The sequence below is a fragment of the Ascidiella aspersa genome, chromosome 4 (assembly GCF_963924565.1).
Source record: "Ascidiella aspersa chromosome 4, kaAscAspe10.2, whole genome shotgun sequence".
NCBI classification, from domain to species: Eukaryota; Metazoa; Chordata; class Ascidiacea; order Phlebobranchia; family Ascidiidae; genus Ascidiella; species Ascidiella aspersa.
The window spans coordinates 28,508,852-28,533,342 of NC_139450.1; the positions used below are offsets into that span (position 1 = coordinate 28,508,852).

The 24,491-nt window shown below is 37.3% G+C and overlaps 2 protein-coding genes across 3 annotated transcripts in view; both read left to right on the plus strand.

The window, feature by feature from the left end:
* The window catches only part of LOC146157321 (DEP domain-containing mTOR-interacting protein-like), a 34,298-nt gene extending 27,386 nt beyond the window's left edge, over nucleotides 1–6,912 (plus strand). For both annotated transcript variants that reach the window (XM_083386379.1, XM_083386380.1), the window contains exons 9-12: nucleotides 1,053–1,152; nucleotides 3,292–3,396; nucleotides 5,256–5,405; nucleotides 5,991–6,912. In XM_083386379.1, coding sequence (XP_083242505.1) covers nucleotides 1,053–1,152; nucleotides 3,292–3,396; nucleotides 5,256–5,405; nucleotides 5,991–6,131 — 496 coding nt within the window. In that variant the 3' untranslated portion in view covers nucleotides 6,132–6,912. The remainder of the gene's footprint in view (nucleotides 1–1,052; nucleotides 1,153–3,291; nucleotides 3,397–5,255; nucleotides 5,406–5,990) is intronic.
* A 3,651-nt stretch (nucleotides 6,913–10,563) lies between these two features.
* On the plus strand, nucleotides 10,564–22,870 carry LOC146157322 (ethanolaminephosphotransferase 1-like). Its single transcript, XM_083387683.1, has 10 exons — nucleotides 10,564–10,651; nucleotides 10,859–10,927; nucleotides 11,698–11,875; nucleotides 12,053–12,193; nucleotides 12,775–12,890; nucleotides 13,177–13,282; nucleotides 13,612–13,660; nucleotides 15,681–15,861; nucleotides 18,465–18,647; nucleotides 22,598–22,870. The coding sequence occupies exons 1-10, from the start codon at nucleotides 10,607–10,609 to the stop codon at nucleotides 22,658–22,660; spliced, it is 1,131 nt and encodes a 376-aa protein (XP_083243809.1). The 5' UTR covers nucleotides 10,564–10,606; the 3' UTR covers nucleotides 22,661–22,870.
* Nucleotides 22,871–24,491: the final 1,621 nt, after the last annotated feature.

A 24,491-nucleotide genomic window follows, 5' to 3' on the forward strand; every position in this document is an offset into this window, starting at 1 on the left:
TGCTTATGCAAGCGGTCGTTAGCCCCGAATTTGTTTGGCTAGGTGCTTGCGGCTTCCTATAGGCGCCCCACTTCTTTACCGCCGCCTAATTCACAAGTTTGTCCCTGCAACGAGGCGACGTGATCACTCACCGAACAGCATTTGACCTTAACCCACCGCGGAAGTGCATTTGTGCTGTGTGTATGTTTTTCTACCGCCTTGCCACCATTTGGTCGAGTTAAATGCTTTATGTAGACGGCATTCTGAGCAGTTTTTTGTCAAACTGGCTTCCGCATCGTTTATTTTTTAATTTACTTGTGTTAAGCATTGATAGGGTCCGTCGTTATTCCCAAGAAAGCAAACGAGGTCCACAGGGTTTTATGAGCACTTCTTTAATGTTTACAATAACTGAAAACCTAATTTTTGAGGCAGATTTTTTTCTTCACTTTTAAGGACTGTAAATTAAAAAATATACAACAAACGTTAGCTTTTAACCAAAGTTTTTTTAATCAATGTATACTTTACGCTTTATGATTGTGAAAGATTGCGACATTCAGTTATGTGCGCCTAATATGCAACTGATGTTAGACCAACAGCGTTGCCCATTAGTATGAACCAATATAAAGATGCGTGAGTCATCGTGATCTGCAAAAATCCCACATGAACTAACTGGGGTAGCGCAAATGTAGTTACACTGCCGACGCCAGTAGCAAGTCTTGAACGTTTGCTAAATTTTGTTAATACAACCGTACAACATCAGAATTTAAGTAAATAAAGCCTCGTTATAGAAAATCACTTAGCGTGACTGCAAAAATTATTAATCAATCCTACAAGCACTTGTTGGAGGACAAAGGCAAAACTTTATCGCTAATTCTTTTTCTTTTATTCTACGAGCGTTCGGTGTCACTCACCCTGACGAAGGTTACTTTGCATAGGTTGCCGAAACGTTGGTAAAAAATTACAAATACCGAAAGAGCTGTTTTTTTATTAACATTCAATTATACCCGAGTGTTTGATTTATCATTTTCTTCGTAAATTATAATGTGGTAAGCGGTACTCTGCTTGTTTTACAGTTCTCCTCCCACCTACAAGACGCTGCTGAAGAGTGACGGAAGCATGACGTCAGAGGCCTTGCTGCATCCTTCTGCGCCTTACGTTCGCAAAGATTTTAAGGTGGATATTTTTACAATCTAGAGAACAACACACACAGTATGCACCCAAAGCTTTGCAGTTTAAATAAAAAGTTATAATCTGTGGTCTAAGTGATTGTGATATTATGACATGACTTGAAAAATTGTTCTGCCAAAATGGCCTAAATTTAGGAAGGAAAAAAAACATTGTTTTCTCAGCCATGTGTGCAGCTTCCGAGGCTGAAAACTTGATTGGATAACTGGTATGTCGAGAAACTACAAATTCAAGTTTTTAGAGGGATCATGTTTTGCCTTTCTATTAGGCATTGTTTCGTGTTTTAATATTTCAATCTAGCCTTGTCTTTATTATTTGAATTCCATTTTAAGTATAATATATATAAGGTATTAACCTCAAAGGTAGATTGCTCGAAATGCACAATTTAATTTGGGCTCAGATCCGATATAATTATCTTGCATTTCTTAAAATGAATCGGCATAAACTTTCCAATCAAGGCAGCGACAGTTTTGTTTCGCCAGTTTTGTGAGGTCACGAATTTCATTGTTTTCTAATTGTTCAAAGGTACTAACCTGAAACGTCGATTGCTTGAAATGCACAATCTAATTTGGGCTCAGATCCGATATAATTATCGGAAATCCCTTAAAATTAATCGATAAAAACTTATTTATCAAAGCAGCGACAACTTTGTATCGCCAGTTTTGCGAGGTCACGAATTTCTTTGTTTTCTAATTGTTCAAAGGTAATAACCTGAAACGTAGATTGCTTGAAATGCACAATCTAATTTGGGCTCAGATCCGATATAATTATCGCACATCCCTTAAAATGCATCGGCAAAAACCTATCCTATTAAGACAGCGGCAGTTTTGCGTCGCCAGTTTTCTGGCATGCGCGACCCGGCCTCGGTTTTTGTGAATCGAACCGACCGCATCCGTCCGCCCATACAATGCTTCCGTAAAGTAGCAGCGAACCCGTGCGACTTGCTGCTGCTGTTGTTGTTGTTGTTATGGTCGTGCCACCGCTGAACTGTGCTGGCCACGTGGTGCTCAGACCTCGCTTTCGGCCAGAAAAACATGACTCGCGATTGGCCTCTTGCTGCTTTTGATGTATTGACGCTTATGTTTGCTTAAACACTGATCAACATCATCAGAGATCGAACAGAATAACAAATGTTAAGAATAATTTAAAACAATGGGGCATGATGGTTGGAGGTTGTAGTGAGACTTAATAAGAATACCAAAGCCATCATTTTGGACGGTTCGAATAAGTTTTTATTCATTTTCAACAACGTTTAAAATGCTACCTATACTTCTGTATGGGCTTTGATATTCTTATTACGTACTATATAATAAAACTTTTTTAGTACAGCATTCTGCAGTTACACCAAAAACTGCATCGTCAGTTGTGCTAAAAAACTTATTCAAATATAGTTTTGATAGAATTGTTTTAGATCTTTTTAACCTTAGTGTTTGTTTTTTGGATTTTTTTACTATAAATATAATAGCGTTATTCTGTTTTCACCCAACGTCATCAAAGTTAGAGCCTAACTATTTGTTGTTTCTATTTACTACATCTTAACCTAATATTTTTTAAATATTTTCCCCTTTAAGTTTCCCTCACCTATATAAATTGCTACAAAATTGTAGCAAAAGTTGAGTGCAACTAACGAGCATTAGCAAATAGTACTTTGATATCTATATCTATAAACCTATGGGGTGGTAATTACAAAACGGCTGATGTGTTATTAAATCTTTTTTAATGTAAAATCACAATCTGCACAGATTCCTACACAAAAAGAGTTACATGGGTACACTGTGCACGGATCTGTAATGCAGCTTTATAATGAATTGCAAAGCCAAAAAGGTCGAGATCGACAAAGTTTAACATTAACTGAAGATAATACAAGCTCGTATCGAAACTTTTTAATCAAAATTATGTCCATCTACTCGACCTATTTGGCTTTGCAATTCATTATCAAGCTACAATACACAGATTCGTGCATAGTGTACCCATGTAACTCTTTTTGTGTAGGAATCTGTGCAGATTGTGATTTTACCTTTAAAAAACATAAAAGAGTTACAGTTTCGATGTTTTAGCGTTTTAATTGTTTTTCCTTTTTTGGCGACCACAACCAGCAACAAACAACATGTTCTCGTTTCGTTGCAGATTTTCCCCGACCCAGTTGGCTACGGTTTCGTGGTTCGCGGATCCGGACCCTGCTACGTTAAAATCGTCGACCCCGACTCCCCCGCCGGCAAAGCTGGTTTGCAGGTAAACCCAACTCACATTTAAAATCGAACGCTTAAACATTTTTAAAATTTGTTTTAAATTTACCGTGGCCTATTTAGTTGTCAGAACACTAAAGTTTATTTCATTCACGTTGCGCAGTTATATCACAGCGGGTATGGCTTGTACAGCAAATTGCCTACTCCTTTTTTCGTTTGTTCAAATATCCGATGATCCATTGCCGCAAAAAAATTGTTTACAATATACCACCTAGAGATTTCCTCGCGCAGCCTGTCAGGTTAAATTTAGGGCAAAATAACAACGGGTCTGAAATATGCGATGGAAAATGCCTTGCAAAGCTAATGCTTTCGGCATCCGCGCCTTGCGATGCAACATGTTATTTACTTACGCTCTATATGCGGAGACAAAGAAAAAATAAAAGTAAAACGTATGGGCGTAAACGTGGTTTTGTGTGGCGGCAGCTAAAAGTTTAAAGCGGCGTGGTATTTGTTTCACAGATAGCATTGTGTTGCGCTAAATAAGCACTTGGATTTTTATCGTCATGATATGGCGTTATCTTTAAACCACTATCGTTTTGCCCGACTCGAAATTGCCTTTTTCGTTTCCAGGGAACTCGAATCGGCAATAAAACGCCATTAAAATTTACATACTAATTTCAGTTTAGCCGGCCCCACCCCTCCTCTATGGTTCGTGCACGCATTAGCGGCAAAAAATACCAACATTATAAAGCGGGGTTCAACGCGCAACATCTTGCAAACTAATTAACGAATAATTTCTGCTAGCCGACGCACTTTATTTCATTAGATTTTAATGATGAGGACTTTTTTAAAAGACAGCTTTTCTGTACAATTGTGGGTTTGTTGACCTACTTGGATGTCAAAATGTAACAGTGATTTTCCTTTTCTTGAAATAAACTTGGCTAACTAGAATATTTTCAAAAAGCAAAAGGGTGAAAAAGGTTAAAAAGCGCTCCTACAAAGCAAGCACCTTTTGACCTTTACCGTAACTACCTGGGCACAGTGCCATCGTTTGTATAGCTTTTTGTCTAAATACCGGCATAGCTTTAAACACAGCGACTATTATTCACCTTTGGTTTTATCCCCTCACCACAGGTGCTTTTACGACCTTGTTCGTTGGTATATCACTAGCGACGACGGCGCCCGAGAATGAATCATTGACCAATTAAAAAGTCCCCTGTGTGTGTACCTAATGTTGAGCTTTACAGCGCCGTAACTCCTTTATGCTGTCCAATTAGGGTGTTTCGAGTCACGGTCATGTGCTGAGGTGGATACAGAAAATCGATTTCCTTTTAGTAAAATTTAAAGTTATCTTTTTAGGTAATTTGGCCAAAATTTGCTTAAGCGTTAGGAAGTTTGGTTTTCCCGTGTTGTTACCCTATCATAAATTAACGTTTCCTAATAAATAAATCAGTGTTTGATCGCAAATCACGGCCGAACAACAATAAATTGATATTGAATCGGCACCGATATCACCGTATAGGACAAGTACCCGATACAGCCATTCGAACTGGCTATCGGTTTCGATCCGATATTATCGGTATTCACTAGTCACTACAAATACAAGCTGGAGAATAACTGTTTTAAAACGAAGCCAATATACCATTAAGGAGATGTTCCAAGTGTTTATTAAGCAATGAAAGTATTAAAAACCAAAAGTTAAATATATATTACTACACGTTATGAACGGGTCATAAATTTAGAAAAATTTAGTGACGTCACATTTAGCGAAGAATTTAAAGCACCCTTGTGGAAAAACGACAGTCGGCGTTTATGGCTCGTGGCATATATAAAGGGATACAAACCATAAAAGATTGAGAACAACTGTTTTAAACTATGAGCACAACGACTTATTTTCGCACTCAGGCCAAGCAGTTCATCATCGACATAAACGGCAACAGTGTAACCGAGCTCCCGCACACAGACATCGAGGACCTCATCCTGAACGGACCAAAGTTCCTCCGGATCGGAATTATGGAGCACAACAAAGCCGAACAGAGGCGGAAGTTGAGCGAGGTGCGTTAATTGCTGAAGTTCAATGAAAAATGCACACTCACATATGTGTGTTAAAAACTGCGATCTAGCCCTTCTCAAGCTGCTATTTAACCAACAATTACGGCTTACGTAGCATTAGTACACCTAAAGCCAAGCCTGCTTGCATCATTGATCGACAGAAATGGTGAGTCTGCGATGACTCACGGTGTACTAATTTCTGAAGATGGGAGAAGTTTAACTTTTAGAAATCGAGAAATATAAGTTACGAGAGAAAACGTTCGAACCTCACCGCAGGATAGTTTATTTTTCCAGCCTGACCTTGCTTGCACTAAATTAATCTGTTCTGCAGCCATCCATCAAAAAATTAACTTTTCAAATAAAAATGCACAAGTGATGCACTTAACAACTTGGTATAAGACTGGGCCAGACATCACCCTAGTATCTGCGAGTAGCAAAATGACAGGTTAAAACATACAATCGTTTTTGACCGAAATATAAATGACATTTCTATTGCTAAACTTTGCCTACACGAAAGCTAGCGCAAATCAGTTAAACTAAAAAAGCGCTATATTCAAAGCTCTAATTTATATTTTTTCTACCTTGTAGACGGCCCCCGCTCCCCCTGCAACCCCCACCACCCCCGGCCGGGTCCGTTCCTCCCCTACCCTGCCCACCGCCCAGCCCTGGATCAAGCGGCGCGACAGCTACCGCGAAATCCACACCAGCGCGGTAATGAGCCGTTCCTGAGAGACAGCGTGTCGACACAGTCTGTGGTGCTGTTGTTACGTCACAACGGACGCGCGAGGGCTGAAACAATGCGAAGCGTGAGAGCCGAAAAGTCGGACGCTGCGGTTTGGCGCCGAGATCGCCAAGTGCTGGATTCAGGATCCAGCTTCGGTATTTTATTTCAATCGGAGATGAGCAATCTAATGTGAATCGCGGCTGCCTTAAGAGTAACCTGGCTAACCTTAAACGTTATTGAGTGAAATACAGGCTGTAAAGTCGGAGCCAGACGCCATACTAAAAAAAAACTCCAATTTGGCTGGAGTCGGACTATGATTCATTATTTTTCCGGGATCGGACTAGGGTTTTTACGGACTCCCAGCCCTGGACTTGGACTCAATCCGGTTTTCGAGTGACGTTGTTGCTCTAAAGTCCCGATTCAACACCTTGAACAATATTGGGCTTAAAAACTCAGGTTGTGTGCCTGAGTTTGTCGCGGCAAAGTGGGCTTGTGTTGGGCGGATGTACGTTTAATCAAGATCATTCGCCTTCTAGGTTTTCCTGTATACGTGCCCCTTCGAGATCGGCCATATCGGCTTTTTCGCCGTTTTTCTCAGCGCGCGTATCGTTCTGCTTACTTTACAGCTTTTTTTTGCTCGAACAAATCCATCTACGTAAATTAAGTGGACAGAGGTTGTACTTTGCCTTAATGTTTTCATTGTGTTTTAAAAGCCTTTGCGATTAAATTTCGTCACAACTGTTTTGATACCGATAACATCACACCGTCTCTGCAGTTACGACGACTGTCTGATCATCTATCAATAAATAATGCGTAATCTGCTAATAATACTCGCCTTTTCACGGATAAAGGATGACGTCAACCGTCCGCTCGGATCCAGCGATATTTATCTCACGGTCGTGCCAATTGCTTTTTTCATTTGTCCGTTCGTCAAACCTGTGGACAGGATCGGCGTTGGTATGTTCAACCCTGTTCTCCAAATCAGCATACTACAATATGTTTATGTCAGAATTAGGACGCTTTTTTTTCACCGACGAAACTTTGCATTAGGGATCACGTTAGCGTTTAAAAGTCTCCAACGAAATGCCCCTGTTAAAAAATTGTTACCAAACTGTTGTTGTATAAATTGACCTGCTATAAGTATAATGAATACTATAGACAATAATTTGAATCATTTATAATAAAGTAATAAAAAGTATTACAACAAATTGTATAGTCGCATTTCGGCTAATGGCGTAACTGTTACGATATAACATTTCAGTATACGTACAAAAAAGGCAGTATGATGTGTAAGCTTATAGAAAACATCTTTATAAACATCGAACACATCGTATATAAACTTGAAATCAGGTTACCGGCTGTCCAAAGTCCAACGTAACGCGAACTTTAAACTTCTGGTTGGCGTAACACTTTCAAAGCCAATACGGTTACCACCAAATCACCCTTGGGACAGAATTCCGTATGACGTGCTGCCGTTACGGTACCATGATCCACACTTGTGTGAAATCTGCACTTCAAGGCGACCCTGTAATCTTTGTATAAATAAATGATGGCGCGTCTAGCTGGCATCCCTTTACTTATGATGACTCGTTCGCGTGTAGTACTCAGCGCCCGTCAAATTCGTGAACGGCAGCTGCTTTTGGCGACTTATTTCATGAACGCTTCCTGTAACCTTTCTCACAAATTGGGTTTGCGTTTCATTCTGTCGGTCAGCTTTTTTAGCAAAACCGAAAAATTCGTAGGACCTGGTGTGATTTTTTTTAATTGTGTCGCGCATACTTCGCTTTTCGATTGTCGTCGGTTTTGTTTGCGAATTTGCAAGTTATTTTCTTCGCACAGGATTTTGGAATTTTACCGACGCTCGCGCACACACACATACACGTTTTTAAACCCATTTCGAATCGCAATGGAAGTTTAACAAGTGAACAAATACGACTGATTTTCGTTGCGAGCCTTGTACATTCGCAATTGGCTGCACGTCCCTTTGATCTGCACACACACACATTATAAGCAGCGCACATTGCGCAGTATGTTGCCTTATACGCGTTTGTTTATTTGTTTGTTTCTTCTTTCATAGTTTGCCCGCATACGTACAACTTTTATCAACCACTTGTTGTCTGAGCCAAGCCAGTCGCGGTCGAAAATACGTAAAAATTGCTCAACTCCTTTCGATTTTTCGTGTAAAATGTTGCTACCCCGTTCTTTGTGGACGTAGCAAGCTGTGTTCATTTTCGTGCTACCTCCAGAGTACTACAAGTTTGACTAAGTCCGGGCGTCTCATCACTGTCGTATCACGGTGTTATACCTCAGTGAAAGGACAACTTACCGCTACGGTGGATTGCAGTCCTGTTTCATTGTGAAACGTTACTTCCCGCTTAAACGTCATATACGGAGTGAAGTCGCTCTTGGACGCTATCATGCGGATAATCGAAATCATATTTTTGTTTATTTTACCGATTTTTTTTAACTCTATAGAAAAGGAATTGCGTTTGCTTTCTTCGAACGGTAAATATTGACCATGACGTCTTCGATAATTTTTTTTCGATCGCTTATTTATCCTTTTTTGTTCGATTGAAACGCGACAATCAATTCGAATTCTTTTCGCTTCTCCCTGTGTTCCGCCTTTCGCCCCATCGGCTTTTTCCCGCCTTGTTTTTTTTCCCACAAATAGTGACGTCGCCGTCGAGTTCCGCCTTTTTCGTGTGTACAGACTTTCGCCTTTTTGGACAAAGCCGCCTGATCTGATTTCGTACGTTTTCAGTTGCTGTTCGTTTTTTTTTTGTTTGTTTCTTCGTTTTTTTGCTGCTTGAAAAAATACAGAAAATGATGTAAAAAGTAATTTATTGTCCTTCATAAAGTTTAAAGAGGAGTGTGATAAGTAAAAATGTAGAAATAGGCATTTTAACAAAATTAGTTGAGAGGCTTACAATTTTAACGATGTTTTGTGTACCAAAAAACAACTATGACAATTAGTCACCCTATTAACTAGTTTCCAGCTTTTTTAATAAAAATTCTAGCACTGGCGTAATTTTTATTGAAGTAAACCAAACCGTATTGTTTCGGACAAAATATTCTTACTAAACCAGACTGACTTTTGTTTAAAACGTAGAAAATGATTAATTTTGCTTTAATGCTAGTTTGATTGATTTTGCTTTGAGGCTAGTGCAAAATTGTTTTAGTTCAAAAGCAGATCCTTAAGTGGCAATAGAAGATCTACAGAAATACTATTTAATAGGGGAAAGGTTAATGTGTTGTAATATGTTGTGTACAAAATGCCACAATAATGTTGGCCTACATATCGTCATACCTACTGACATATCCAGAAAGTGTTTTCTTTTTTCTGTATTTATAATGCAATTGAGAGTAGGAAGACATTTCGATGTAGGCCTATTTAATCTTTTTGCTGTTAAGGTACTTAGCGATTTATAAAACATAAAAAAGTTGAATAGAATGGTCTGCAATAAATATTGTTTTGTTCCAGGGAGTCGAACCGGAACCGAACGGTGTTCGACTCCCTGTTTTTTGCAAACGTTTCAACAATTTACATTTCATGGTTGGCCGAGTGAAATTTCCGCTTGACCTATTTCACCGGTGGACTTTCGTACCAAATGTTTGAAAGACGATTACAAGCGCTGCTTTAATGATTTATTGATAACGGCCGCGATACTAATGAGGTTTACGATTCGTGTGATGGGCTACATTTAAGCAAAATGACATAAATTTGTTCGAATAAACTGCTTTGCATGCAGGACAATAAGTGACACTGTACGAGTAAAACAGTTAATGTCGTTTATCGACGGGACCATAATGGGTTGTTTCCTCTTAAACCAGTGAACCGAGTTGTATTGTTTCTATACTAAAAACAACATATGGTTGCTTTGTCACAAGATTAAGCTAGATTAGAAACTGAAATGTGCTTTACGTGTTGTTATATTTTTAACTGAAACAGGCATTGAGATAAACTGTAAATTCTCATTACCTCACGCAGGCAAGCAACACTATTTTACAGGATATTAAAAAAAAGAAGTAATTTGTGCAACTGTAGAATGAAATACTCCTGCAATAACTGTTTACTAATAGACATGGCCCAGGTCGAAAAGTTTTGTCTGCGCAGGGGATAGTTGCATTTGAACTCACCAAGAGCTAGTTTTAAGGGAATGTTATTGAAAGAAAAAATCGCGATATTGTGCATATTCAATTTTGAATATGATTTAAATCAGTGGCATCTGGAGGTAGCATCGTTAGAAAGGTATGATTAAGGCCTACCCCACTTTTTTAATTAAAGGGTTGGTAACGATTTATCAACAATCAGTTATATATATTTATCTAATTTATCAATTTGTTTTCTTGTGAGGGTTTGTTAAACTAATTATTTACCTAGGTTAGTTTAAGTATATTTTATTTCTTGACACTTTTTAACCAACAAATTTGTTCTTTAGCAAGCCAGATTATAGACTTGGTGTAATTAAACATTTTAATCATGTATATATCAAAAGAACAAATAAAGGGGTTTGACTCTTATAAGGTTTGTATTGTTGTGTTGTTTTGGATATTCTTGTTGCATATACATTACATATAACATAATTATCAATAATTTTATTATTTTTCCTAAAGCTCAAAATATTTATAATTAGGACTTTTGGTTATAATTATTCAGCGTCTTTCAACCCTAGAAAACATATTTGATGAAAGAAGTCTAGCCAACATCTAATATTGTATTTTGTTTTTTCAGTATAGCTGCATAGACTCCTCTCCATTGTCCAACTATGTTATGCACCCATTCTGGAATGAATTTGTTAAGGTAACAGTGAAGTTTTTTAATTTAATCATTGTGGATTCTTTTAATTTTTTTTAGACTGACCTGAAAAAAAATTTATTTATTTTAAATATATATATGTATATTATATATGGAAGTTGGAACCTTGAAACAGGTATAAAATCAGACAGGGTTGTTATGTTATAGGCTAAGCAGACATCATTCTACAATTGCTGGTCGTCGAAATTGCTAAGAGCATTGAGAGACAGAAGTTCTATCTGTCTTTATTGTGTTTAGTGCCATTTAAGTAAATCCTTATTGAAACGCTACATATTATAGCAACAGGCAGCCATGAGAAAAACTGTCAATGTGGCTGTCAACAGCTAAAAGGTTGTACACCCCTGTACTAAATTCTCAATCAGGGTTGACATTGAATGGAAATTTGCAAATCGGTTTTTATAAACCTAATATTAAGTTAGCTTTTGGGTTTGGTCATTTTCTTGAGACCTTTATTACCACTGAAAACAACAAACAATTTTTACCTAAGGGCACTTGCCAGTCGGACAAGTGGGTGTTAATTAAAATTCGCCTCGTGCAAATTTCTATGCAGCAATTTGAAAGCGAGCCAGGTATGGGAAAAACCCAACCATGCCCAAAAGACACTACTAATGCCAAAACAATCTTTCAGTGGCTCATTTATACCTTATCTTAATAATTAACTTTTGTAAAAAAAAAACACGATTAAACTACTTTACTAATTTGTGCAAGACAACTGAAGAACATAGAAAAATGAGCCCCCCTAATCTTTTTAACAGCTTTTTCCAAGATGGGTTGCCCCAAACCTGTTGACTTTTGCCGGCTTCATGATCCTGGTTGCTCAATACGTTGTGCTCGCCATTTACGACCCGTTTTACTTGACCTCATTCCACGGATCTTTTCCCGCCTGGATTTGGTGGTTCAGTGCTTTCGCCCAGTTCTTTTCCCATACTCTTGGTGAGTGATATCTGACATCCGTACGTCTAGTTCAGGCAAAAAGCGATCTGCAGCTTGATTTCCCTTGGAATTCTTAACCAAAAATAAGCCTTTTTTGAACCTTTATAAAGAAAAAGAGTCTTGTCAAATTTTAGCTTGTATTATTTTGTACTCAGTTTTCCAATCTTTTTTGATCAGATGGAATTGACGGCAAGCAGGCTCGACGAACCGGAACTTCCTCACCACTTGGTGAGCTGTTCGACCACGGACTGGACTCGATGTGCGTCTCCTTTTTCACACTAAATGTGTTTTCAGTTTTTGGCATTGGATTAGTTTCAGGTTGGTTTGTTAACTATTAATAAATATTTTTGTATGTATTGGCCATAATTTTAGTAGTAGTTTTGCTACAGTGGCTCATAAAATCCAAGGAGAATTTTCTAGTGTACCATAGAATAATCCAAACCCTAACTTGCAGGCCATATGTGACATATTATTACCTGTGGCCCACTGAGCATTTTTTATTTCAGTGTTTTACGAACTTTTTTTTTATTTTGCCATTTGAAGGTTTTGTGCAGGGTTTGCAACACACCTATACCCCATTTTTTGTTACATGGTTATGGATATAAGCAGTTATTAAATCTTTTGACCGACTACAAGCTTGGATTTTAATGGGTGGATATTTTATATTGCCAACAAATGTTATGCCCCACTTTGTCACACAGGTTAACAGATATACTTCAAACGACGAGCTTATTCACAAGTGAAACTAAAACAGCTAAATTAACTGAAATCAGTCAAGTTTCTAAGGTACAAGACAAAATCTTAAGATACTTGTAGCATAAACCACGAGGTTTGCATGCTGCATTATAGTCTTGCGTCTACATTTAACTTAACTGGAGACTTTTGATTTTGTTGTGCAGTTGAAATTTTCTACTACGCCCTACTGGCCACCTTGCTTTCATTCTTCATTTCACACTGGGAGAAATACAACACCGGGGTGCTTTACCTCCCTTGGGGCTACGACCTTAGCCAAGTGGTAAGTTGACTTTGGTTTTAACTACTTATTTTATAAAAATGGTGTGAATTGACTTAATATTATTTCACTGATTTTTCATTTTTCTTCAACAAAATTTTTTTCTTGTAAAATAATTTCTATGCCTAAGTGAAATACACACGCACAACGTTAAGCCAGGTATAATAAATCTTCAACACTTATTTTTCTTGTTTTTAAGTAATTTTTAAAACATCCTTGCAATAAATTAACTAATAAATGTTATAATTTCTTGAAATTTGGTGTATTAATTTTTTTTTATTTCTAACAGTCACTCTTCTTTGTATACATCCTGACTGGATTGACCTCGGTTGAAGCTTGGCGAGTGGATTTTTTTGGAATCACTGTCAAGCAATTGCTTCAAATCACATTATTCGGTGAGCTTTTTTATAAAGTAGAGTCCATGCCTGATGTACTTTGTAGTTACAGGTGCTTTTTGCTAAGGTGAGATACTTCAAACCATCATACGGTTTATAAATTCTCAAACCGGTTGAAAAATAGCTTTAGATCTTATCTAGATTAGTTTCATGGTTAAATTGTCTATGAGGGGAAATGTAGGTCGAAATATATTTTAAAAGCCATAAAGGATTCAGTGTTAACATTGTACTCGTTTAAAACAACAATTGGTGTTACGACGAGGGATTTTGCCACCTGATTGTCGATAAATCAATAAAAAAAAAAAATCTGATTTAAATCGTTTTTTTAGGCACGTCGTTTGGCATCACACTTCCAGCTTCCTTTTACAATGTCTATGCGTGAGTATACGTTGGATTTTGTATTTATCCCACTGGTCGGCAAACTGTCTGCCACAGAGCCATTTTTAGTGGGTCGCGGGTTACTTTTAAATAAGTTTTATTATGTAGTTGTTGGCCGCGTGATAGACTTACATTCATTGCACTCTATTTTAAAAGTTTGTGTGGCATAGAATTTTTAAATTGGCTCTGTTAGGAAAGGCCGAACTATAGTTTTGCTAATTTAAAACTGTTTGTAATTAAAAAAGTTTTCTCGCTTCGCGCGCATATTTTTCGCTTTATAGTTATGTTTTACATTATGGCATGGCGATGTTTTGAGCATTAAGGCGCCCTGTAGTATTTCACCTTAAAACCAAATATCCTGAATCTCCCACTGTTTCGTAGTGGCTTTACGTAGTGGGCCTTCAATAGGTCTGAAAAGAGTACTCCGCATCAAAAAACCGACCGCTGGTTTAACAAAATGCATAACAAGTTTACAATTAATTATCTGCATATGTGTGGAGCCCTCTAATCCTGCTGCTTGTGTTCAGAAGGAAATTCAGAGCCTTTGTATACTGTTGCCTATCGATTCGGGTGCATTTAATCACAATCACATTAGCGGTATTATTTCTAATAATTTCCGCGAACTTTTTGGACAATGTATTTATTAAAACCGTACTAATGCTCATTGTAGTGAACTAATAGTTTCTGTTTATACTAAAATGCGTTTATGGTTCTTTAGCTTTATTTTAAACAGACAGGCCCTCTTTTATTGAATTATTTTCGTGTTTAAAAGCAACGATTTGATTACATTGATATTAGGTCGGCAAATGACCGTTTAACGTAATTACCTTTTAAAATCGAGTAAACAATTGACTTACTCGCAAACAAAAAGCGAAAATCCGAGAGCAACCCTTGCAAAACAGTTTTTTCTGTTTTTGTGTATTGACATTATATGTTGGGTAGTGTGGCAAATTTGGTGCGCCAGCCTTATTGTAGGAGTGTTTAAAGTAGAATTACCGGGTCATTAGATTCGAATCCAAATTAGATCATGTTTTATGTGTTTTTTGTGTAGTTGTGCACAATTTTTTAAACAACTGCTTTAAATGGCAGTTCTTAGAAAGACTTAGAATGTTAATACTTGTGTATTTAATCATACTTTTATATATACCCTTTAGTGCTGTTTTGTAACTTAAGGCTATATATATTATAAATAGTCCACCGAAAAATAGAAGGTAAAAAAAAATAATTAAAAAAAATATACTAGGGTTCGATATTCTGGATTCTAGATTCGAAACCGATTATTCTAGACTACTTAGGGATTCCACTTTGAACATCCCTACCTACCTATTACGCAAGCGAAATTGCACGAATAACGATTTGCTCGCCAACGAAATCAAATATATAAGAGAAAGACTCCGTGAAAAAAGACTTGCAATCTCTTTTTTCCGTTTTGCTGTCGACCCATCTTAAAAATGCCCATGTTAAAAATGCAATGAGCGACTTGCTTATATAACAGCTAAGTACTCGTTATTCACAGATTCTATTTAATTAAGATACAATACTCGCGTAGGAGTATTGTATAACATAGTGTATCGTAGCATCTAGATCAGTGGTTCTCAAACTTTTAAACTTGTTGCACTCTAAAAAAACAACAACAAAAATCGCGGTACATCTAACACAACGTGTTGCGGCACACAGTTTCATAATAACCGCCAAACTAAACAAAGTGATGTTTTAATTTTTTTGCTAGCTTTCTATTCAGTTTGATCCTAATTCCTTGAAGCGCTCCCAAGATCGTCTGTTATCACCATCCGTATCTATGCAGAGATTTTTTTATTTTATGTTTAAAGACGGCTACTTAAACTTGTGCGGGTTAGTTTGCGAAACAGTTTATGACCTTCTTCTGAATGTATTTTGCACCCGGTCGAACTTTTAAATGACCGAAACCAGAAGGTTGCTTAAGTCTACTTGTTTCGTGACGTCATCACTAAACCAATAGATTGTTTTAATATAGTTTAAGAATCCTTTTTTATAAAAACAGAGCCTTGCAGAAGGGAACGGCGAAGCGGAGCACCTTGTATGAGATTATGCTTCCCTTTGTGTCGATCGCTCTTGCTGGCGTCATCCTGCACTCCTGGGTGATCTTCTCACCATCCGATGTCCTGCACACCAATCCCCGTCTCATCCTCTTCACAATACTTGTGGTCTTCTCCAACATCCTCGTGAGTTGTTAAAACCAGAACTGCTGAGTAGGAGTAGGACTCGGGACTGGACTAACACCACGTAAAACTAACCGAGTCCGATGTGTGCATACAAAAGTTTGAAAATGATGGTCCGCATTCGATAAATTGTGAATGTGGAATGGCACAAGGTGGATATTTTCCAATTTCCAACCATGTATTGTGAGTAAATGAATGATATGACACCCCTATAAGTGGATTGTTGAATATCTACCTTAATTTAGTTACGCATTAGCGGAATACGGTATGACTCTGGACTCAACGAAATTGCACATCTGGCCGAAGTTGGAATCTGTTTTTTTTTTTGACCGGAGTCGGACTCTGGCTATCTTTAACCGACTCTGCTGCCATAGTTAAACATAGACACAGTCGCATTTAACTAATTTATGAGTATTTGCCAAAATCTAAATCAATTTTTTCCTTCATCTTTTGCTCCTATACGTTTCGGTAGCTATACTGAAACTACATATACACAAGGTGTTTTCTGTTGTCGAGCCCTTCTGGCCAAGGATAACGTCATACATTTTTAGTACGCACGATGTGGAATATTGTGTTTCAAAGTGTAAACAAACTATACAAACACCTGTGGTATCGGAAATTCTTCAAATAAGTTTTAAAACGAACTTGCCTCCAGAAAGATAAATCACGCAATAGCAGTTTAAAGCTACCAAATTAATCAGGATAATCAGGAATATTTATCGTTGGCCTGTACGACTCCCAAGGGCTTGATCACACAATTTCATAGTGTAAGGTTGTAAGTTCGAACCTGGTCGCAGGCTAGTTGTTTTTCTAGCCTGCCATTGCTTGCATTATAATCCTGATTAGTCTGACTGAGATGTTTACATGATTTTGCCACTTGTTTGGTAAACATATATGCTTATTTAATATTTTATATCTGTATGAATTTTTATGCACTTAAGCCAGCGCTTCTCAACCGGTGCGCCGTGAAAGGCTACCCGGTGCGCCGCGAGCAACAAAAATAAAAACTAATATGTCTAACATATATACATATATTTTACTTTTCCATTAATCTAAGCTCATTGATTTCACAGTACTTCCAGGTGGAAAACGTAATAAGACCTACAAAGTAGCATTATCTTAGTATTAAGACTGGTCACCGACATCATAACGCCAAATTGGCAGTAATCACGACAGAATAAGATCTAATATAGTCTATAGATAAGGCCTAAATATGTCAAAATAAGTCCAAAATTAATCTGAATAAGACTCTGGCATTGGCTGTTTGTTGTCGCCATTTGGGCGCCGCTATTTTTGCCCCGGATTTTTTGCCCCTATTTTGGCTTCAATTGGGTTAGGGTTGAAAATATCAGGGAAGTTAGTGATAGTTATGGGTGGAGTTTGGGGTTAGATAAAAGGTGGTATAGGCCTTATTTTTGCCATTTAGGTCTGATTCCTATTTTGTCATTATTACGACTATTGGGTATTAGTCCTATTTACGCCTTATTCCTAACTGTATTTTGTTCCAAAGTTGATGTTGTTCTAATTTTGGTCTCAAGGAGATCTTTTAAAGGTTCACAACTATAAAGCCTATAATGAAAATTTGCACCAATTTAAAACATATACCGGTACACCTCAAAAATTTCGCGCTGGCTTCGCTCGTAAATTGCGCCGCCAGGTTTTCATATGTCTCTAGGTGCGCCCCCATGTAAAAAAGGTTGAGAAACACTGATTTAAGCCAACGCAGAATCCGAAGGTCTGGCCAAGGACGGAGTTAAATAACTCGACGAAAAGAACAACAATGAATGGTCTTTAACTATCCTATCTTCAGATTATTGTTCTCCAGAACTCAAAATGGATGTCTGATAAAACGTGGTTTATATTATATCTATGCGTGATATTTTAGCTTCAAGAAATTTCTTTTTTGGATGCTAGTTTTTCATTATTGTGGTTAAATGAGGAAACAGCCAAACAAGAAAAAAATGGCCCTAAATCAAGTTTCAGTGAAAGTAAATTATAAAGATTTGCCTTATTCTCACTAAATTGCCTTCGAATGTCATGCCGAGTTATTTTTCCATCTTTCAGCTGAGTGCATTAGTCTGACGTATGCAGTGTTGTAAACAGGTCGTTTGGAAATGACTTAAGTCGCAGTCAAGTCATTTGAAAAATAACTTAGGTCCAAGTCAAGTCTTTTGCAAAACTAACAAGTCCCAAGCCAATTCATCGGTTGCACAAATCAAGTCCCAGTCAAGTTTTGTGAGGGCAAGTCAATTTTAAGTCATGTCATTGAGATAAAAGTAAACTGTTAAACTATTAAAATTGGTAAAACCGTCCGATAAAAAGCGACAATCTAATTAAAAAAATAACACAAACGCAATATACAGCAATAAAAGTGTTTAATGTGGAAAACTTGATTGACAAAATGACCCAAGTCCAAGTCAAGTCATTTCAGTCAAATAAGTTAGGTAAGTCATCTCATTTAAAAACAATGATTGTCAAGTCATGGACTTAAGTCTTTCCAACACTGCGTATTGGACTCCACTTTGTTGCAGTTGTCTAGACGTTCCGCAACTGTTTTAGCATACAGTGACAATCTACAGTTCTAATGTATTTGTTTCATTTCGCAGTGTCGCCTCATCGTGTCGCAAATGTCGGGCACCAGGTGCCAAGTGATCAACAAGTTCGTCCCTATCATTGGCGCAGCGGCCGCCCTAAGCCTCTACATTGGCCAACCAGAAGCAGACCACTACATCTTGCTCGGTACCACCGTGTTCTTGTCGCTGGCGCACATACACTATGGACTCGTCGTGGTGAGTAGATACCCAGGTTCTTGTCGGTAGAGCGAAAACGGAAAACACACTATGTTTACTGCAATGTTTCGTAGTAGAGATCAACCAACTTTTTGGGACCGATACCCGATTTTTTACAAGTTTGTCAACCGATGCCGATTTTTTATAAACCTGGGAAATGTCGAAAACCTGAATTAATTGAAAATAAAATCCTAATAATGTTTAGTTTATATACCTTTTTAAACATTATTTTGCATATTAACTTGGTGTGATGCTAAAACCAAAATTTTTTTGATCAAAAAATGGGTAAGTTGTTGTTAGACAAGAAAAATGATATCATATTTTCGTACTAAAATATCGGCCTACATTTACCGATACCGATATTTCGGTAGAAGCCAAATATCGGCCGATATTGTTGGTAAACAGATATATCGGTCTATCTCTATTTAGTAGCGCGGTTGCCCCGTCGCAGTATTACTACCAAGTTTTTGCATAATGTTGGCTTAGCCTGCCACCCCTAGACCAACGAGCCGGATTTTCATAATTAAATATCTAGTCTCAGCCATAAAACCATTTCGTTAAAACAATTTCAAAGCCTAAAACGATTTAAAAAATCTGAACTTTTTAATTACAATGTAAAATTTAGTAAAGCGGGCCTGTCCAGGGGTTGAAACCGGAACCCCTCTCGCACCCTAAGCAAGAAAATATGTTTTTACGGCACGATGTTCTGGTAGCGCCTGGCATTTTTTCGAATACAAAAAGTGGTGAAAAAAACAACTTGAAGAATTACTGAACCAATCCCTATGCAATTTATATTATGTAGCTTTGTACATGTAAAGAAAGGGCAACATTTTGCTCAATTTGTAGTTATTTCTAAGCTGGCTTTGGAGATTAAAGTAAATGATTACATTTTGCCGAAAAATTATTTTGTGAAAGTCATTTGCCTCGAATGGCTTAAGTCAAGCCAGGAATTTTTGCGTAACAGGCTTTGAGTCAAGTCATCATATAACACTGCATATTGTATTATGGACCACAAATACGGACATATATTTGGGTTTGTTGGCTACAGTTACCCTTAGTTTTATTCACACCAACTTGTCATCATATATTTTGGGTTTCATCATACATAATAATCACTTCTAATTTTCAATAAAAGGGTACGTTGTGAGTTACGCCGCTACCTTATCCAATTCACTGGGGGAAATGTAATAATGTTGGACCAAGACACATTAAACTATTCTGTCAGGTGCAAAGGTCAAAAATTTCGTTTACAATACCGGCGCGAATAAGCCTTGCGATCGACGGCACCTGTTGATTGAACCTATTTATTTAATGTTAAGTTGCGTACTTTGGATTTTCAAACCTTAGACTCGCAGCAATCATTTGTCTAACTTAATGTGGCAAGGGGTCGCCGTGTAGTATTTTATATAAAAAAAACTTCTTAAGAAATAAACAATATGAACTAAAAGTTTAGCAGTATAGAAGAAGCAAAAACAACCGCCAGTCTAACATTTGTGTTTATGTGGCTTTTGCTGCAGTGTACCAGTCGTGTTTATGACGTCACCATTTCACTTTTCAATGAATCAATCAATCGTAGCTTTAGTCAAACAATATCTAATAAAAATCGATGGACGCTCAAACCGTAACTTTAGCTTGTTGTGCATCGGTAAATCCGGACATTTTAGCCAAATTTTGAGACAACTCGTCTAGATTTTCACAATTTGAACTTAGCCAATTTTAAAATGTGTTTTGGATTCAGTCTGGTTTAATGTATCATACACTTTAATTGGGGGTCGCGCAAGTTATCGAAAACTTAAAAGGGATCGCGAAAACAAAGAGGTTGCAACCACTGGCCTAAATGAACCTGCACTGTTTACTATTCGTAACTACTTCCGTCAAAAGTATTATCCACCGGTTGATCACTTCCTCGTTTTAAAACCTGTTTTCTGGTCGAACCTGTAGTAGTGTAGTATCATTGTTGTGCTGGTTTGTACCCACGCTGTTATAGCTTTGGTAAATTGTAACTAAACGTACGGGTGCATTACGTACCTGTAAAAAATATATATATATATGCATAAAAAAAAAAATCCAGGGCAATAAATACGATTTTCAAACTGTGTGCCTAGAAAGATTCGTAGATGTGCCGCGTAACTTTGGGATATTTCGTAAAACATGCTATTTGTGTTACAAATAACGCATACGAGAATTGAAAAATTGCTGATATTAGGACGTTTACCTAATGGCCTTGCCCTGTAATTGTTGGCTATTTTTAAGTTATAAAAATGTTGATTTACATTAGTGTGCCGCCAATATTTTGGATTTTATCACTGTCCCACAAGCTAAAAGAGTTTAAAAAGCACTCCCGTAGTGCTCTAGGCATTATGGTTTTGCCATACTTTTACAAAACAAGTTTTTTGTCTTGTAAAGTGACACACCATCCAAGTCTTGGCAACCGCCAACCGGCTAAATCGCGTACAGTGTAGGTTCAGCATTGGACCATTTATCTTAACCTAAATTAGAACCACTTGAACATTGCCGTTTGCTTTTCGTGTGTGCCAAGCACTGATATCACATAGGCTCGCTCGAAGAGGCGTAGTTCTATTAAACAAATACACACTTTATTTGCCGTCTTGTCATCAGCCAAGCAAGAGTGGTGTGAATGCGCGGTGAATCACTATCATAAACGCTGTACCAAGGCTTGGCTTACAAAGAGGCCTTCAGTCTTTTGTAAACAACTCCAATCGACTTGAACGATTTCGAAAATACTTTTTTACCAACGCTCTTACAGTTACTGTTTTACAAAAACAGTTCCGGATTTGTTTGTTAATACGGACTATTTAAAACCAAATTACAAGTAATTTAACTTTTCCATGTTTCTTAAGTTATTATATTTATTTTGACTGCTACTTCAATATAGCATTTATTTTCACCTCTTTAAACAAACCAAAACATAGGAGTTGATTTAAATAGTCGAAGTAGGGCAGCAATAAATTTATTAACAATACAGACGAAATGGACGTTAATTTGCTCGCCTAAAAGTTATATATTAATGCTGTGAGATCTGCAATAGTAAGTTCATTTACCCACAATATGGCCGTTGATTATATTCCACGCGGCAAATGTAGTACCTATGAACAGCAAAAAAATTTCACCGAATTAAACAAGTAACCGAACACCCTCCCATTTCCTTTTTCCGTTCCGCGAAACATTTATTTCGCCCACAGTTTAAAAAATTACAATTCGTGTGTTCGGTTGCTCAGTTGCCCGAAATGTCCAGAAATATCGGATCGCTGCCGGTAACCGATACCAAGTGTAATATCGGTGCTCGTCCATACTAGGGTGGTATCGCAAATGCAAATGGTTAAACATTTCACGGAAACACTTATAAAAATACTGCTTCGAGCGAAACGTTTCACCTGTTTTCTGTGTAGTCCTAAAGCTGTTGGGTCAATATCTGCCCCAATTATATAAAGAAATACCAAATAAGTGGCTGGGAAAACACCCCACATGGTTGTATCTGGAGTAAAATAACTTGTAATTATTTCTGCTTGTAATGTGACCACAATGCAGTGTCGTAAACCAGTCATTTTGAAATGTCCCAATTCAAGTGATCAGTTGACCAAGTCGGTCCATAATTTTTAGAGCAGATTAAATAAAAATGTCATAAAACTAAAACGTTATACTTTTAAAGTTGGTAACTAAAAACTAACAAAAGCGCAGCATATATGGTAAGTGTTTCATTTATGTGCACAAACTAATATAAATACCTAATATTGCTTCGAAAAAAACATATTTCAGCCCAAGTCAGTTCAAAATACTCAAGTCAAGTCAAGTCATTTTACCAAAAAGACCCTATCAATTTTAAAACAATAACGTATAGGTAAGTGCATTACAATACAGTCACAATACGCTGTCACTCGATATGAAAACGTTTGCTGTCCAACTAAACTTATTCTTTTTTGTTTCAAAAGGTCGACACCCTGGCCACACACCTCGGTATTCGCGTGTTTTCCATCAGCAAGAAGTCGCAATGATTATATGGACCCAGCGAAAAATTGTGTCGTGCCGCCAAAGAAAAAGAAAGCATCCCAGCAAATCAGAATTTGTCCGTCTAAACGCGCACATCCGAGTTGACCAACGCAATTTTGTTGTCTCGTGGCCTATGTGTAAACAGTAACACCCAACATGTGTCCTTCTGCATTATTACCATCGCTTAACCCAGTGGTTCTCAGCCTTTAATTGCTAGCGGCAACCTTTAGAAATCTTAAATGGATTGCGGCAACCCTACAAGACTTTTTTAGGTAATTCACTAGAATGTCACAGTAAACGGAACTGGAACAACACACATCAACTCCACACAACGTAGGAAGGTATAATTGGATTTATTCCACTCTAATCTTACACAAAAAATTGTAAAAGTGGGGCAAAAATCTGATTCTTAAAGATTCTAAAAAATCTCTCGGCACCCATGATCATTAGAAATGGCGCCCCGATTGAGGACCACTGGCTTTAACCCATGGGATGTACAGTATATGTTCTGAATTTTTTCACACGTCGCCGGAAATCTTTTTGATTTTTCCTCGGACGCTGTTTCCCAATTCTTACCTTTTTTATAAAAAAAATTTTCATGAAAGACATAGCCTGACATTCTTGATGTTTACCCACCCTTGTATATTTGCGTCGCTTATAAATTTGTGTTTGGCAACGTTCCACCCAACGAATTTTACCTCGAAAGACCAGTATGCTGAAAATGCCTTTACAAAGAAAGTTACCATCCAGTCCAAAAGCAAAGTTTTGAGTAAATTTATTTTGATAACAAGGTTTACACTTTTTTAAGACACACAGTTAATGTTTTTAAAAACGACGATTCAGTTAAAAAAACATGTCCAATATTTGTAGCGTAAATAAAGTAGTTGTTGTTTTTTTCTTAAAACAACGCAAACTGTTTCAGCTTAAACCATTCTGCTGATTTCTTTAATACTGCTGAAGACGCTCTATGCAAACTTGCTCACTTTTTCAGGTATATCACCTTTTGTACGTTTTCACCTTACTTATATGGCGCTAAGCCTATTATAGACAAAGCCCGTATAAGGGTCCCCATAAAAACACGCTTAAAATAGTGTAATATTCTTTACATTTTTTTCGGTATATTCTAAAGACCAAATGGTAAAACGATTGCATAATAATTTGTGGCGAGCAATTTTTTCCTGCTTGTGGAATAAGGTTGTGCTATTAATTTGCACCCACATAACGATTGCGGCGTTTAGATATTATTTGCGTTAATATGGCTGCGTATTCTTGAATGTCAAGTTTCTGGTTATTGCCGTTTCCTGGCATTTAAGATACTATTCAATGGCAGTTCAAATGTATAATAGGCAAAGTTTATTTATTGGTTGTATATTACCTATTTAATCGGGAGTATGGTGGTATACATTTAAAAAACTCATATAGAACATGAAAAAAAGTTCGACATTTCTTTTTGCGTTTTTGGTTTGACAGCACCATTGTAACTTCCCACACATTTTTTTGATATATTCATATTAACTTGCTGTTGAATTGACGAATTTCTCATTGCTTGAAGCAATTTTAACCATTAATGTCAATGTTTTAAACTTAGTTGGGAAAAATGATAGTCGCTGACTTGAAAGGTTTTGTTTTTTACAGCCCCCAATCCTCCAGTCAAAATTCTATAAACGCTAGTCCACCGCTACATTGACTTCAATTTTATCGCATTTTTCCAACTTCCAATTCACACTAAGGTTTTTTGTGGTGGTTCCAGTTTTAACTTATTATTTCGATGCCTGTGTTTAATTGCATGCGTACCTAGTGATGAGAAAATACTCTAATTTGTAGATGTTTTATTTG

Coding starts and splice junctions, on each gene's coding strand:
- LOC146157322 (XM_083387683.1), top strand. CDS start 10,607: ATGTATATATCAAAAGAACAAATAAAGGGGTTTGACTCTTATAAG. Junction 12,194..12,774: donor TGGCATTGGATTAGTTTCAG/GTTGGTTTGTTA, acceptor TTTGTTGTGCAG/TTGAAATTTTCTACTACGCC. Junction 15,862..18,464: donor TGGTCTTCTCCAACATCCTC/GTGAGTTGTTAA, acceptor TTCATTTCGCAG/TGTCGCCTCATCGTGTCGCA.